At 34.6% G+C, this 17,326-nt stretch overlaps 2 protein-coding genes across 2 annotated transcripts; both read left to right on the top strand.

The window, feature by feature from the left end:
- Nucleotides 1-680: 680 nt before the first annotated feature.
- Nucleotides 681-12,483, top strand: LOC137830173 (myosin-1-like). The gene is made up of 24 exons (XM_068637348.1): nt 681-877; nt 1,693-2,089; nt 2,395-2,496; nt 2,576-2,719; nt 2,801-2,951; nt 3,055-3,082; nt 3,786-3,951; nt 4,056-4,119; nt 4,257-4,270; nt 4,349-4,433; nt 4,579-4,682; nt 4,839-4,977; nt 5,959-6,077; nt 6,585-6,737; nt 6,867-6,956; nt 7,559-7,636; nt 8,156-8,314; nt 8,670-8,876; nt 9,432-9,637; nt 9,762-9,897; nt 10,875-11,004; nt 11,085-11,231; nt 11,383-11,450; nt 11,564-12,483. The coding sequence occupies exons 2-24, from the start codon at nt 1,709-1,711 to the stop codon at nt 12,221-12,223; spliced, it is 3,531 nt and encodes a 1,176-aa protein (XP_068493449.1). The 5' UTR covers nt 681-877; nt 1,693-1,708; the 3' UTR covers nt 12,224-12,483.
- Nucleotides 12,484-12,812: 329 nt separating this feature from the next.
- Nucleotides 12,813-16,826, top strand: LOC137830174 (FAD synthetase 1, chloroplastic-like). Its single transcript, XM_068637349.1, has 5 exons — nt 12,813-13,159; nt 13,982-14,034; nt 14,528-14,663; nt 15,735-15,910; nt 16,105-16,826. The coding sequence occupies exons 1-5, from the start codon at nt 12,915-12,917 to the stop codon at nt 16,617-16,619; spliced, it is 1,125 nt and encodes a 374-aa protein (XP_068493450.1). The 5' UTR covers nt 12,813-12,914; the 3' UTR covers nt 16,620-16,826.
- The last annotated feature ends 500 nt before the right edge of the window (nt 16,827-17,326 follow it).

Genomic DNA, 17,326 nt, shown 5'->3' with positions numbered 1-17,326 from the left:
TATGATATTTAGCAAAATAATTTTCATGTGACTTATGCTCCAAGACATTTTTGTGATCTATCTATTCTCTAATCACTTTATTGATAATTGATAGCAATGTGGAAATAAATTGTTTAGGCACCAAACAACCAACCTTAAAAGAAAAAATTAATGATGTAGGACTTAACAACAAACAAGTTATGGGTTAATTTTAACATAAAAATTCCACCAACTCCTTTATTTAATTTTTTTGGTATTTATTAATTAGGATAAGAAAATTATGAAATGCCATCTAACAATTTTCCCAATAATTATTACTCATTAATCTCGAAGCCGCCACCTGAAAGGGCAGTTTCGTCAATTCACAAACTCCAGCGCAAAAACTTTCTCTTCAAATTCGGTTGGCGAGGAAAAACGCGCAGTGCAACAAATAATTTAAATTTAAATTTTTAAAAATTTAAATTAAAAAAAAAATTAATTTAAAATATTGAAAGAAAAAGAAAAGAATTGAATGGGCCATTCAGGACCAGGAATTAAATTATAAAATAAAGAAAAAGGTTTAAAAAAAAATTCCCTCCTTTTTTTTTAATCGTTTTAAAAATTTGTGTGATTATTATGCTAAGTAGGGAGTGCGAAAAAGCAAAGCCAAAAAAAAGCTGTTTCTTTCAAATTCATCTTCTCTTCTTCTCCATACGTTCGTTGCGCGAGGAACCAAACGCGGTCTTGTGAGGCTCAGGCTCTTCCGCGAACACATTTTCATTTCTCTTCTTTTTCTTCGTTTTCTTCTTTTCTCAGTGTTTTTGAGTTCTGAATCCTTCAATGCTCGGCGATTCCTCCGGCATTATCTCCGTCGTGCAAGATCTTCAACTCACTCAGTCTTCTCCCAAAGTTCTCTGAGGTTAGTGGATCCGCTTCACGAAAACGTGAACGAGTTGGCGATTTCTGTTTTCAGCGTTCTTTGACTCTGCTTCTGTTTCTCGGCACGTAACACGAGGATAGCTGAAGAAAATGAGGATTGTTGTTTGAAATTTTGTTGTTATCATGATCTTGAATTTTAGTTTTAGAGTGAGGCATTTCGAGTTAGTTGATGTTTGTTCGTGTTTTTTTTTAGATTTTCTGTGTTTATTATGATTTGTTACTTTCTCTGAAATTTATGCTTGCGGTAGAAGTGTGTAACATGAGATCTTTTTTTTTTTTTAGATTTTTAATGTTTATGATTTGTTAGTTTCTCAGAAATTTATGCTTGCGGTAGAAGTGTGTAACGTAAGATCTGTTTGTGTGTTAATGTTGTAGTGATTTAAAAAAGAAAAAAAAAAGAGAAAGAAAGGAAAGATTGAAGGTGGAAGACGTTTTCGACCTTGAGGGAAGTTGATTAAGGTTGGGTCCATTGGATTAGCTGAGTGGGGGCGTGTGTGTGTTAGGTTCATGATTTTGAATTTTACAGCTTGGAATGAGGTTGAACGTGTCGATTCGACGAGGACTTTAAAGCCTGGAGCAATGGATTAGGGAGTGGAGAGTAGAGTGTCTATGTGGAGATAGGGTCCCCTATCTCTATTATGTTATCCTGATTAAGTCATTCATTGGGGGCCTTGTTAAAGTTTGAAAGGCCCATTTGTATGGAAAGTTAGCTTTTTCTATTTTGAAAAAATGTTACCACTTTTTGCTTTTTCGCAATTTGCATTTGCCGATGGTAACCTTTTTTGGTCATGGCAGAAGTCTATAAGGGAAGATGTCTCAGGCATCCAGTGTCCTGCCTGCCTTCCACTCCATCAAGTCATTGCCCCCTGAGTTCAAGTTTGCCAACAATCCGAACCCTCTGCTTGTGGAAAAACATGGAGATGTTAAATTTAGACGCACCAATCCGATTGGACCAAATGGTTTTGAGAATGGTGCACTGGTAGGGGAGATTTCTAAGGAAGTTCGAGGCCGAGCTGGTGGCATGGATCTTTTCGATGAGGATTCGCCTTATGGTGGAAAAGGTAGATCATTAAAAGACCGACCATCTAATGCAGATGAAGACTCGGTATCCGTTACGTTGCCCCTGCCATCAATTTTGACATCCTCTAGGGAAAACAGGTGGAATGATACAAATTCTTATGGTTCAAAAAAGGTAATTTTGGCCTTGGATTTCAGTTTTCTTCTGCTGCTGTGTTTTGAAATCAGTTTATTATGGTACCTTCTATTTAGTTATTCAGTTGGACAAATAGCTTGGTTTCTCTGGAAGAATGTTAGAGAAATTGATTCATTTTCTGTCTATTTAATATGGATGATTGTGGATAACTCTGCTGGGGATGGAATGCATTCCTCGTTGCTTTGATAAGATGTTTGAAAAATTTCCAACGAAGATAATTTAAACATTAAAGATTGTTTAAATATTTTGCTTCTTTGTCTTACTTTTGAAGTTCATTATTTCAGAAGGTTCAGTCATGGCTTCAACTACCAAATGGGGATTGGGAGCTGGTAAAGACAATAACAACTTCTGGAGCTGAATCTGTCATTTCGCTGCCTGATGGGAAAGTAAGATAAGCAACAGTATTTCTCAAGAGTGTTCGGTTCTTTTTTAGTCTGATTAATTGTACACTCTACCCCATCATAGGTTTTAAAGGTGAAAGAGGATAATTTGGTGCCAGCTAATCCCGACATTCTTGATGGAGTGGATGACCTCATGCAACTGAGTTATTTAAATGAACCAGCAGTTTTATTCAACCTGCAATATAGATACAACCAAGATATGATCTATGTAAGCTTATATCTCTTAATTTTCTATCTTCATTTATTTTCCTAATCATAACCTCTTTAAGTGCATAACTATTTAATTCAGACGAAAGCTGGGCCTGTTTTGGTTGCCGTAAATCCCTTTAAAAAAGTTCCTTTGTATGGTAATGACTATATTGAAGCCTACAAGTGTAAGGCAATTGAAAGCCCTCATGTATATGCAATTACTGACACAGCCATCCGAGAAATGATACGAGGTAACTTTTTCCTTATTTTTTATACGGATTAAGTTTTTAAAGGTTAAGCTGTTTCCATTCGTTTTGTGCTATAACTTTGTAATCTCTATTGTTTTGTTTGCAGATGAAGTGAATCAATCCATAATTATAAGGTCAGTATTTTTTGATTAATTCTTCTTTTCCGAGCGTCTAGTCATCAAAAACTATTTGGTGTTTGTTTGCTTTTTTAAAAGATGCATCGATCTATGTTTTTATTCAGTTTCAACTTGTGCATGCATTGCTTGAATATTAGTCTTAAGTTTTACTCTCTCAACTTAAGTTTAAGGATGGTCCAGTGTACAAGGCTCACATGTGGGGTCCTTTACTCAATATTTTGAACTGAAATATTTGCGGCATTTGTTCTTGTCTACTACACTATGTTTCTGAAGATTTTAGTTAGCATTTTCATTATATAAGAGTTACTCAGAATCTCATCAGATAGAGATAAGTCATTTCTTTCATCTGGCACTTGTGATCAAGTGCTGGATCAGGACTGAATAATTTAGGAAAAGAAATACTAAAAAGGAGTCACTGACAGAAGTATTCAGTTTATGAATGATTAACCAATAACCATTTGGCTTGTTGAAGGTGTTCAATTCAAAGAATGAGTAGCAACTTTAGTTGTCAAATGTTCCTATTTCTTAAGCTGGAAATATTTTTATCATTGGTTCATTTTTCTGATAAGTTCCCTGAAAAAATTATCTAACCACATGAAATAATATTAAAGTTGCTCTCATTCTCTAGAAAAAAACCCTAAAGAGAATTGTATATTTCATAATGTTCTTAAATTTGATTTGATATCAATTTCATATTCAGTGGTGAGAGTGGAGCAGGGAAAACTGAGACGGCAAAAATAGCAATGCAATACTTGGCTGCCCTTGGTGGTGGAAGTGGAATAGAGAACGAGATATTAAAGACTAATCCAATACTAGAAGCCTTTGGTAATGGAAAAACATTAAGAAATGACAACTCGAGTCGTTTTGTAAGATTTCCAATTTATTATATTGATTCTTTTAGTTGATTCATTAGGTTTTTCATCTTGTAAACTTTGGTGCTGAAATCTCTTAATTTGATTGAATGTCACAGGGAAAGCTCATTGAGATTCATTTCAGTGAAACTGGAAAAATATCTGGTGCAAATATTCAAACATGTATGTTTAGACAGGATGTGATTGAAAGTTTGTCTTTTCTTCCTCTTTAAGTTTTTAACTATTATGTTAACATTTGCAACTATGTACTGAATCAATGTGATGCTTCTTGCTTGGCCTGCTGACCATACCGTAAACAGTTTTGCTGGAAAAGGTATTCATTCTTTTGAGCTAGGTTTCATTCCAATGCGTCCATTTTATGTAGTTGACCCTTGTCTTACTTTGTGAACAGTCCAGAGTAGTCCAATGCAATGAAGGGGAAAGGTCATATCATATATTTTATCAGCTATGTGCTGGAGCACCCTCGTCTCTTAGGGGTAAGTGAATTATTTTAGCTTCTGTATCTGCTAATATATTTGTTACACAGGTGAGTTTTTGTTAGAACTCTTTTTTGAGGGTGGCCTTGAAGAATGTGGAATATCTCTTTAAATAGCGGTTTTGATGTTTATTTTTTTAACTCAGAAAAGCTAAATCTACTAAGTGCGGAAGACTATAAATATCTGAGGCAGAGCAATTGTTATTCAATTAGCGGCGTAGATGATGTTGAAGAATTTCGCATAGTCAAGGTATACATTATTATTTCATCATTTGTTGTGTATGTATGATCTGTATCCACATAGGTTTATATATGCTTTTTTACAGTTTCCATCTTGACTCGTGGTTAAAGTCTGAAATAATAGCTTGGCTTACATGAGTTTTTTTATGCTGTTGTCAATTTCCAGGAGGCTCTGGATATTGTCCACATTAGCAAGGGAGACCAGGAGAATGTATTTGCAATGCTTGCTGCAGTATTATGGTTAGGAAACATATCATTTACTGTGGTTGATAATGAAAATCATGTTGAAGCTGTTGAGGACGAGGGTAAGAATTTTCCAGAATCTCTTCTAATCGAATCTAAAGAATAAGTTTTTGTTCTTGATAGGTCGCAGTTTACAAAGGGATGCCTTCCTTTATCACTGTTTAGAAAATTTGCATCGATTTTGCATTAATATAACATTATATTTGCTTAATTGCAGTCTTGTACAAATATAGATAGACAAGATCATATTAAATTTCAGTCTTATATTGAAGAAAGTTAAGAGGGGGAACTTTGGTGCAATGTGTCCATGAGATCACAGGTTGTAGTCAGCCTCTTATAAATGCAAGGAAAGACTGAATGTTATGGATCCCCTATGTGGGTCTGACTAGTCCTGCTGCATAGTGGGAGCTTTGCAGCTTAAGGCTGCCCTTTTCAATATGAATGATAACTAAATGATTTGGTGATAAAAAATATCTATTATGACATACCTTTTGTAATGACATTGCGTTCTTGCCCCTATCTAGCTTTTGCAAATGCATTGGTCTTAACATGAGTTAGCTGCCATAATTCCAGAACTTCTTTTTGAATAGTTTGCTAAACATAAAACTTACTGGTTGTTAAATAGCTTCTGTTTGGTGCAAGATTTTGGGTTTGGGATGTCTTTGAAAAACTTTTGGCTTCACTCAGTATATTCTAGTGTGGAGGAGTTAGCATTTTACTCTTTTTTTTTTATGAAAAATCCTAGTAAGCTGAGAAGAAAAAAGTGTTTTGAGTTTGTTTGTTATGAATAACGTATCAGTTTTCAATGGTTTTGCTTTAGTTTTTTCCTTTGATATGGTTATTTGTTGATTTGCTGCTCTTACATAATTTAACAACCACGTGGTAGCTTCAACATCTTTTCATTTTCATATAATAACGGTTTACATAGTGTACTATTGATACCTAATTTCTGATGCATATAAGTTTTGACCTTATTTAGATGATATGCATTATATGAAATCAATACCTCAATTAAAAATGATTTTTTCCCCGACTTCTTATAGGTCTGTTCACAGTTGCCAAGTTGATCGGATGTGAAATTGAAGACCTGAAGTTGACTTTTTCAACTCGTAAAATGAAAGTTGGTAATGATAATATTGTCCAGAAATTGACGCTCTCTCAGGTAAATGACTACAGTGTTAACATGTTAGGCCTCTTATAAATAAATTGGACTGAATTTGTTAGTAGTTTTTTATTCAGTAGCAGTTTTCTGATTTTCAGAAGTTAGCAGTTTTAGGCAGTTATTATCAGGAGTAAGCATAACTGCCTCTACTAGACGGTTATGAGCCTGGAACAAAATAGGAAACAGGGGGGAAGAAAAGGGGAGTTTTTCGAGTGGTAATTGGGTGTAAAGGGAGAGACCAAGCTCTCAACATCTTGGAAGGGAATCCTTATATTCAACCCGAACTTATTGTTGGGGAAATTGGGTGTTTCTATACCAGTTGGTTTTTATCATAACTTTTACCTGTGCAACTTCTCAAGAGGAAGATGTTGGGTATATAAATTTATATTGAATTTCTTAATCAGCTGATGGAATTCATTTAGTTTGTTATTGCAAGGTAATAGAATGTTAAAGAAAAGTTTGTTGGTGATGAACATATGAATGATTGTTGCTTTTCTTTTGACTTAGGCTATTGACGCGAGAGATGCTTTGGCGAAGTCAATATATGCATGTTTGTTTGATTGGTTGGTTGAGCAAATAAATAAATCCCTTGCGGTTGGTAAAAGACGAACTGGCAGATCAATCAGCATTCTTGATATTTATGGCTTTGAGTCATTCAATGTATGTTACATTATATGTCAACTTTTCTATATAATATTAATATATCTATCTCACTCACTATCCTTATCCTGTTTAATTATTGTTTTGCAATGTTTGCTGTGTTGAATGCTGTGGATTTTATGCATGCAGAGAAACAGTTTTGAGCAGTTTTGCATAAATTATGCAAATGAAAGATTACAGCAACATTTCAATCGTCATTTATTCAAGCTGGAACAGGAGGTATACGCCACATATAAACTGACTGTTGCTAACAATGGATGAAGAATAGGTGCATAGCATTTTATCTGGCAAATGTAAAAAATCTCATTCAAATCTGCAAGGTCCCATTAAAATGTGAATATAAAATCCACGACATTTTTATTTTTTGAACTATTGGCCCTCATAATTGTTCCCTGATCATTGTGCACTAATTGAGTCCGCACACCATACTGATTTAACTGAACCGCACACACTGACATGACCTACTAGGCTACTACTACTTCCCTATGATGGTGGAAAATAGCTGGATATCAATCTTCGCTGATTACTTAATGGGCTCATGTCAGAAAAGTCCCTCCAAATCTCCTTTTCAAGACCACATAACTCAACTAAGCTACTACTACTTTTCCCCCATCTTGATGGTAGAAATAGATGGATACCAATCTTAATTTATTCATATGTGTAGTTTTGCAAAGCTGATGTTTAAACAAGTTCTCATTTAGTTGATGGCCACAGAATGAAAGTTGAACATGTCAAACACCTTCTTATAAAATAAATAAAGAAGCTATGGTGCCTCTTATAATTAAACATCTACTCATGCCTTGTCTACAATTTTGTTCCAGGAATATATCCAAGACGGCATTGATTGGGCTAAAGTGGAATTTGAAGACAACCAAGATTGCCTTAATCTTTTTGAAAAGGTACTGCCCACTTTGACCTTTTTTGTGTAATCTTTAATATGTTTATTATCAGAATATAAAGACAAAGGAAGGAAATAGGAAAAGCTTAGCTAATATGCTTCTTCAGTGGGCCGCATGCCGTGCTTGTATATCCATGTTTCTTTCTGCTTTTGAACTAATATTTTTGGAGTATGATTTGTCAATAGATGTTCTGTTGTAGCTTTGCTGAAAGTTGCTGCTTTTTTGTCCTTTTCTTCTTATAAAACTGAAGTGAAACTATGGGGATTTTGGAGTGAATTATGTTAATTCAGATTTCCTTAACTGATATTTAAAATTTTTCAATGTTGATCCAAGTCCAACTATTAATATCATCTGTCGTACTACTTGGTTAATTTGTGATGCTTTGTCCTATTTCTCTGACATAAGGTGTTGATATTGTGGTGAATGGTTAGAGGATAAATTTGCGGCTAATATTTTTCTTTTCTCCGCTGTGGAAAAATACTATGTCTAATAAGAAGTTGGAAATTCTGACATGTGCAGAAACCACTGGGACTACTATCCCTGTTAGATGAAGAGTCAACTTTCCCTAATGGCACAGATTTAACGTTTGCTAACAAGCTTAAGCAGCATTTGAATTCCAATTCATGCTTCAAAGGAGAACGGGAAAAAGCCTTTACTGTGCGTCATTATGCAGGGGAGGTATTAATCTGGTCACTTTCGTGCAATATTCTATTTGATCAATCTGTTTATGCGAAGTGCTTGTAAATTCCTTAAGATGGATGTGTCTAAGATTTACATTGTAATGACATCCATTTTGACATTCTGGTGTGGGTGTGATAGGAATAAGTTCTATGGATAGAAAGGCACACAATTGCACTATATTTGAATCCATGCATTATTTCTAACCCTACTAACCATGATTTTGAATAACTTTCCCTGTCAATATTTTTAATCTTCCCACACAATCATTTTTTCTTAAAACCAAAAGGTCATTTCTTACTAATTTCAGTTTGCTCATCTTACCTGACTGATAGTTTCACTTGTTCTTCCCCAGGTCACTTATGACACATCTGGATTCTTGGAAAAGAACAGGGACCTACTGCACTTAGATTCTATCCAACTTCTATCTTCAAGCAAATGCCATCTTCCTAAGTTGTTTGCATCCCATATGCTTACTCAGTCTGAGAAGCCTGTTGTAGGTCCCTTACATAAGTCAGGTGGAGCAGATTCCCAAAAGCTAAGTGTTGCCACAAAATTCAAGGTACATAATCTTAATTATTGCTTTATCGAAAAGCTTATCTTGAAATGTTCTAATACTATGGTAAAGTAGTGTCTTGGTTTTCCTAGTCTTCCGTTCAGTATGTTTTTAATGCTATTAATGGTTTTCATCTTGGTCAAACCATTCAAAGTACGTCTAAGGCTTGAAAAAGGACAGCCTCATTAATGATCCTAATGTAATTATGACATGGCCGGTCAACGAAAAGATGCTTCAGATCAGTTGTTTTAATTGTTACAAACAATCAATCATTTCATATTTCATATTTTAATATGAATTAGTTCAAATAATCAAAAAGAAGATCGTACACACATATTGACACTACTATTGCGGTTTGTAAAAGAGAAAATGGAAGTAGTGAAGTGGAGTTGAGTGAAAGCAATGTATCAAACCATTTATTTTTTGAAGTATTTTATCAACTCTCTGCTTGCCCCATTCCATTCCTACCAAACACACCGTAAATATTCAGAGGTTTTCTAAATTAGTTGGGATATTTATCTTGCTTAAATTGATTTAGAGGTTATTTCTATTGGTACCCAGGGACAATTGTTCCAATTGATGCAACGTCTAGAGAGTACTACACCACATTTTATACGCTGCATTAAGCCCAATAACCTCCAATCACCTGGATCATATGAGCAAGGTCTTGTACTTCAGCAGTTGAGATGTTGTGGGGTTCTGGAAGTGGTTCGAATATCAAGATCCGGCTTTCCAAGTAGAGTGTCTCACCAAAAGTTTGCCAGAAGGTATAAATATCAGAATAAAGAAACCATGGTGATTAGTATGCTTTCAAATTGGCCTCCTCTTCTAGCCCCGTGCTTTTTGCAAGTTTCTAATCTTTCTGTTATTGACTTGGGAACGGTAAATCAGATATGGTTTTCTTCTCCTGGAAAATGTTGCCTCTCAGGATCCACTTAGTGTCTCGGTTGCTATTCTTCATCAGTTCAACATTTTGCCTGAGATGTTTCAAGTTGGCTACACAAAGCTATTCTTCCGAACAGGGCAGGTAAATAGATGTTTATAATATTTTTTCCATAAATTGTGCTCATAATATAAATTGTTGCGGTGGCAATGAATGTGATTTTATAGCAGAAGCAATTTTTATGGCTTTAACTATTATGTTAACATAAATTTAAGAATGAATTAGTCGGGTATTCTATATACTTTTGCATTATGTATTTAAACTGTGAAATAGTTTTTATTCCCAAAGTCTAGTTTTTTGTTCTACTGTACATAGTAGTTAGTATCTTACAATTCACGATACATATTGTACGAAACGAAACGGTTTCACCCTCCCACGATACGAATCGTTTCAAGAATCTTTTTCGTTCCTAAATCTTAGCTGTATTGTGCGATTTGCACGAAAAATCGCAAAACAAAAAGATTCTGTATTGTGTGAATCAGTGTGGATTTTAAAAATAGATAGACAGAATTTGTTTTATAACATGTATGCACCACATTATTTTTTTAAAGGTTGTTTTGGTGAAATTGTGTGGTATATATATATATATATACACATATATATAATTTATTGTATCTTTCATGTATGCATATCTTATATATTTAAGTATATATTAAATTTTTTAATGTTTATGAATATTAAACGATTTACTATTCATAATATCAACTCTCTGATACACTGTTTGTATCTCGATTCTACTACCATGGTACTGTATCTTTAGTGTGGATTTTAAAAATAGATAGACAGAATTTGTTTTATAACATGTATGCACCACATTATTTTTTTAAAGGTTGTTTTGGTGAAATTGTGTGGTATATATATATATATATACATATATATAATTTATTGTATCTTTCATGTATGCATATCTTATATATTTAAGTATATATTAAATTTTTTAATGTTTATGAATATTAAACGATTTACTATTCATAATATCAACTCTCTGATACACTGTTTGTATCTCGATTCTACTACCATGGTACTGTATCTTTAAAACGCTGCATTGGCCGTGATTGCAGATTGGAGTGCTTGAGGATACCAGAAATCGTACTCTGCATGGAATTTTGCGTGTGCAAAGTTGTTTCAGGGGTCACCGAGCTCGTTGTTACCGCAAGGAACTTTGGAGAGGAATTACCACACTCCAATCATGTATTTTTTTTTCTAACCTATATGTTTTCAGCCGTTCACTTTCCTTGAGAAGTGTGACTGACGGAGACCCCTTCATGCAGTTATTAGAGGAGAGAAAAGCAGAAAGGAGTATGCAGATTTGCTTCATAGACACAGGGCTGCTGTTATCATACAGAAACGGATGAAAACAGTATTTGCAAGGAACAGAATGAAAAGTACTAAGGAAGCTGCGGTTTTCATACAATCATGTAAGAGTTCTATGCTCTCAAAAGGCATAATATGTTACTCCTTTCTTTTAAGCAGTTTTAAAGGATGAATTAAATGCAGAAAAATGATGTTTGGACAACTGTCTTCAAGCGTTATGAGATAAATTATCATTATAATTAACGGCTTTTGCAGTTATCCGTGGTTGGTTAGTCAGAAGATGCTCAGGAAACATAGGATTATCAAAATCTGGTGTTACGAAGGTATTGTTTTTTCTAATTTCAGAAACTATATTTCAAAAGGATTGTTGTCATGGATTTCTTTCTGGTAAAATTTTCATCTTTGTCATACTTATAATCATGAATCTCTAAACCAGGCTAATGAGTCAGACGAGGTTCTTGTGAAGTCGTCTTTCCTGGCTGAACTACAGCGCCGGGTACTCAAGGCAGAAGCTGCCCTGAGAGAGAAGGAAGAGGAAAATGACATTCTTCACCAACGCCTTCAACAGTATGATAGCAGATGGTCTGAATATGAATTAAAGATGAAGTCAATGGAAGAAGTATGGCAGAAGCAAATGAGATCCCTACAATCTAGCCTCTCCATTGCAAAGAAGAGTCTTGCCATGGATGATTCTGAAAGAAATTCAGATGCTTCTGTTAATGCAAGTGATGAGAGGGATTTCAGCTGGGATGTAGGAACCAATCACAGACGCCAAGAAAGCAACGGGGTGAGATCAATGAGTGCTGGTTTGAGTGTTATAAGTCGGTTGGCTGAAGAATTTGAGCAGCGGAGTCAAGTGTTTGGTGATGATGCCAAGTTCTTGGTAGAGGTAAAATCCGGTCAAGTTGAAGCAAGTTTGAACCCAGATAGAGAACTTAGAAGGTTAAAACAGATGTTTGAAGCTTGGAAAAAGGATTATAATGCAAGACTACGTGAAACAAAGGTCATATTACATAAACTTGGAAGTGAAGATGGATCTATTGATAAAGTGAAGAAAAGTTGGTGGGGAAGAAGGAATAGTACCAGATTAAGTTGATTTATTTATTTTCTTATTTGGGTTTGGCTTTGGTCATTGCATTGCCAACTATGTATCCAAAAATGAAGAAAAATACAATAGGAAAGATAAGATAAGATAGGAGTAGGAAAATGGATTACTGGTTACTGTAATTAGGTTAGCTGTTGCTAGCCTTTTTTATCTATGACAAATTTCTGCACCACTTGTGTTGTGGAATAAGATATTCAATGTAAATCATGGTATGTGAATTGCATGTAAAAAAAAAATAGTGTTTTCATCAATGCACCTGAATATTTTTAAATTTAAAGACAATACTGACAATTGAAGATTTCTTTTTTTATAAAAATAAACTATTTGAATTATGAGATATTATTTATTTAATAATTTGATATGATATGCTAAAATTAAACTCAGAAAATCTATTGATGATTTATTAATTAACATTATAATAATTTTAAAATGAAATTTATCTTAAAATTATTAGGTGCTCTAAAATGTACATGCATATCTATCTCATTCATAATAGGTGAATATTTTTATTTTTTTTTCTAGAAAAATTGGGATATGTAAACTAATAAGCATGATATTGTCTTCTGAAAAAATTCGGGTCATAATACGAGCCAAGTTTCCGACCCGACCCGTTGGCCCACATAACCCATTATCCCTTCCCCTTAACAAAGAACTATTGGCGGTGCTGTGAGTGGAAGACGCAATGTTGGGTGGTTGCGTCTCTCGTGCTGTTTCCCACCATTTTCGAGACTGCGACCTTCATTTCCATTTCACACTCACATACTGCACTTTTCAAACTTTCCACCTTTCGTCTCCACGGCCCCTCAAACCTTGTTCTCCAGACACCGCCATTACAAAGAAGCACAACAGAGTGTCATCAAATTACCGCTGTTTTGGCACCCCATCTAAGCCCCCTGGAGAAATTCCTCTCCTTTTCGATTGTTTCAGGTTCAATTCTTCATTTTATCAAATGGGTTTTGTTCTTTTCCTTCTTGGTAGTTGGTAGATGGGAACTTTACTTAGTTCATTTCTAGAGAGAGAAAAATATTAACACTAACAAAATTAAGGTGTATTTTATCGAAGGTTGGTAATTTGGTGTGAGCAAAACAAATATCTAGGTCGTTAAACTTAAATGTTGTTGTTATTATAAAATTGGTATGTTGAGATAGGGTATTCAGTTAGCATTCTATGTTGACCCTTTGATTTATCCCCAAAGTTAAAGTTAAAGGTTCTCTATCTCCATGTCCTCGAGAAATCAGTTGCTGAAAGCATGCATGATGGTAAGATTACAGAGGCTGTGTTTGAATAAACTTCCCAATAAACTAAATAAAAGACAAAATGAATGGAACTTCTTTCATAAGTTAAAATTAACTTCTTAACTTCTGGTTTTGGAGAAATTAGATGAAGAAACTTCTATTGAACTACTTGAAATTCAAGTCATGGGGGAGTTTTAATTTTAATTCAATTTACTTGTTTTTTTCCTTCTCTAGATACTCAATGAGAAATTTATCCAGTCCTACCCGGGTTTTTATGTGCTTATCATTCATTATAGTTTGTTAATTGAAGATTTTTATCTTACACAGAGAGAGACAGAGTTTCTAACAGCTTCCACTTGCAGGGCTGTAAATAATTCAGATGAAAGTTGTTAAAAAGTATCCATATGTAAATTATGGAAATAAAAGACAACATATAAACAGATATACCGCTTTTTATGTCTATTATTTGTCATCCTTCTTTAATCAAGAATCTGATTCCTTTTCTTGTGTGAAGCCAACAAGAAGATGAACGAGAAATTCTCTCTGATGGAACAACTGCTGTGGCAGGTTTTTAGTCTCTTCCACCTGATGCCTCTTTGACCATTTTTCATTTTGCATGTCCAATTCTGTAATGTGCAACTTGTGTTCTTAGAATATCCATATTGTTTGGAGGCAAATAACATGCTTTTTCCAGAAAGTAAAAGATAAAAGATTGATTGTTGATACTGTGGAATCGGTTCTTTGATTAACCATGTCAATAGTTTCTTATAGTTGAGGAGGAGTGTATGTCCTGTTGGACTTCTCAATTCCATTAGCTCAGTATCGTATTTCTTCCTTAACTTTGTAAATTCTTTATTGTTTTGAGCATTTATGGTCAATAAGTCATTCTTCTTTTGCTATTTACGAATGTAGTTCTCGTCATTCGCTTGCAATATTTAGAATTGCCTGCGTGAGTTGTGTAGAGAGAGAGAACTAGTGAAGAACATTCAGAAAACAAAGTTTTCATTTTGGAAGTTGGCATATATGTTATGTACTATTATTGATTCTTAATCATTAACAGGTGGAATTGTAGCATTGGGAAAGTTTGATGCTCTGCACATAGGTCATCGAGAACTTGCAATTCAAGCATCAAAGGCTGGACCTCCATTTCTTTTATCATTTGTTGGCATGGAAAAAGTACTTGGTTGGGAACCTAGGTAGGACATAATGACATAACATGTTGGTATGAAGACAATTTAAAGTTTTACTTTATTTGTTTATGTGGGTGAAAAATGTGCTTGGCTCTTGCATTCCTATAATGTGATCTCATGCTTTTGGCTAGTAGATTAAATTTACTAGTATAGGAAAAGTTTCTTATAGGGACTTAAATTTAGCATTGGCACAAAGGTAAGGTGTCACCTTATGACCCAGAGGTCACTGTTCGAATCCTGAAAACATCCTATCCGCTTACAGGGGTAAGATTGTGTACATCTACTCTCCCAAGGCCCCATTTGATGAGGGGGACTGTGCCCTTTTGATCACCCTTCAAACAATCCTTGTCACAATGTTAAGGTTGCTACCATGTGACTTGGAGGTCACAGGTTCAATCCTGGAAAAACTCTTCTCAATTGTGGGGGTAGGTGTAGGACTATGTACATCTATCCAACCGCACTAGGTGGGAGCTTCATGCACAACGATGTCAACTTCTAATGCATAAGCTGTTAGGAAATGGAACCAATGCTCATGCTTTACTGAACTCATGTCAGTGCACCTCATTTTACCGTTGCATACGGATCATAGATTGTAATAACACAGATCACGGACAGTCATAGTATTAAAGTGAGTAGTGAACCTTCCTTTGTTATTTGGGGCTTCAGATTACTAATCATTCCGCTTTTCCGTTTGAATAATGAATGGTAGAAAAAAATATTATAAACTTGGATGAAGCTGGCTATTGAGCTATGCCTGTACCATAGCATTGGCATTTTACTGTTGCCATTGCAATATGTTAACCATTGGGCAGAGCGATTTGGAAATAAATATAGCATTTACAATTCCCTTTAAGGAAGACAATAATGATTATTATTTAAAAACATTCCCTGGATGTTTGTTTATTTTTTAGTTCTTTTGGGTATTATATGTATGAAGGATGCATTAATTTGCTATGGTTTATTAAATGTATAAACTTCTAAGTCGTGTTTAAATTCTGAATTGCTGAGGATCAGGGTATCATTATTGTCATCTCCTTGGGTAAAATAACGAATATTTTGTTAATCTTTCCCAAGCAGGGCTCCTATAGTTGCTAAACGTGACCGAAAACGAGTTCTTTCATCTTGGGTTTCTTATTGCTGTAACATGGTCCCAAAAGAGTTTCAGGTTGAATTCTCAAGTGTACGACATCTCAGTCCAAGACAATTTGTTGAGAAGTTATCACAAGAGCTTAGGGTTCAGGGAGTTGTTGCTGGTAAATAAGTAGCTCCATAATTTACTCTCAACATTTACAAACACCTTTCACATTATTGCTGAAAAAAAAAACCTTTCACATTGTTATATCAGAATTTGCTTGTATCTGCTATTATAGCATAACATCATCAACATTAACATGGTTTATTCTGTTACCAATGTTTATTCTGTGCTGGATTCTGGAACTTCTGGTAGGTGAGAACTACCGGTTCGGGTACAAAGCCGCTGGTGATGCCTTGGAGTTAGTAAAGCTTTGTGAAGAGTATGGAATGGAAGCTTACATAATCAAATCTGTCATGGACAAGAATCGTTGCTCTGCAGACATGAATTTTGTGACCAACTCAAAAGAGAAGGGACAGGTGTCGTCCACACGTGTTCGGGAAGCCCTTGCCGTAGGGGACATGAGGTATGTGTCAGAGCTTTTGGGTAGGCCACATCGTCTCATATTAATGGCCACTGACCAAGAAAGATTCAGCAGTGGACAGTATAAGATATCTGCTGCTAGATCCTGCATATTGAATCTAGCACCAAAGGAAGGTTTATATGAGAACTGTTCAGTTTTGCTTGATCAGGAAAATGTTGTGCAGTGTAGAGTAGTTATTGACAGCAAGTTTGTGCATATAGAAACAGATTATGGAGGTCTGAGTGATTTTTTTGGTTCTCAAAATTTGCAGTTCTTGCATATTGAATTTGGCGATTCCTGCACCTGATTCAGTTTAGAAATTGTTTCTACTTAGATTTATAGTCTTCTGAATTAGAGATGATTTTATCCATACTCCAAATTGCCCCAGATGAAACTGCCTAATCCAGAGGCTGGTATAAGTAGGTATACACTGTAACTTTCTTCCTTTTCACCCTCTTCACTGCAATATGCATCAAAACAAAGTGATTCAGTAAAACTCCATTGATTATTGCTAGATCTCTTCTTATTTGAGGAAATTGAGGGTTGATTTTGGAGATTAGTTGTGTTTGTTCAAATATAAATCTGTCAAATAACTATTATGTTGCTTACTCTTTCAAATTAGTTGCATTTGACATGTTGGAAGTAATTTATCAGACTTTGTTTGGATAGATTATAATAAACAGTAAGTTTTCTCAACTCTAAATACCAATCAATCATCAAAATTGATATTGAAATTGGTTTTATGACAAAATAAATGAGTTGTGCTTTTTTTTCTTCTTAATAAACTCTCCACCTATCTTTTGAGAAAAATGGCTATAGAACATGAAGCATTTTCACCCTCATAACATAAATAAATACAAATTTGTACTGTTTTATCCTTTAAATAAATATTTTTTAATTAAAATAACTACTTAAAACTACCTATTAGAAAAGATTATTTAAAGGATTATAAAAATTATTTATATTTACTTTTAATTGGATAATTTTATCCTTTAATAAATAAAAATAATGTAT

The sequence above is a fragment of the Phaseolus vulgaris genome, chromosome 7 (genome assembly GCF_000499845.2).
Source record: "Phaseolus vulgaris cultivar G19833 chromosome 7, P. vulgaris v2.0, whole genome shotgun sequence".
NCBI lineage: Eukaryota > Viridiplantae > Streptophyta > Magnoliopsida > Fabales > Fabaceae > Phaseolus > Phaseolus vulgaris.
The sequence above is the reverse complement of the archived record's forward strand: the minus strand, read 5'-3'. Positions and strand labels throughout refer to the sequence as shown.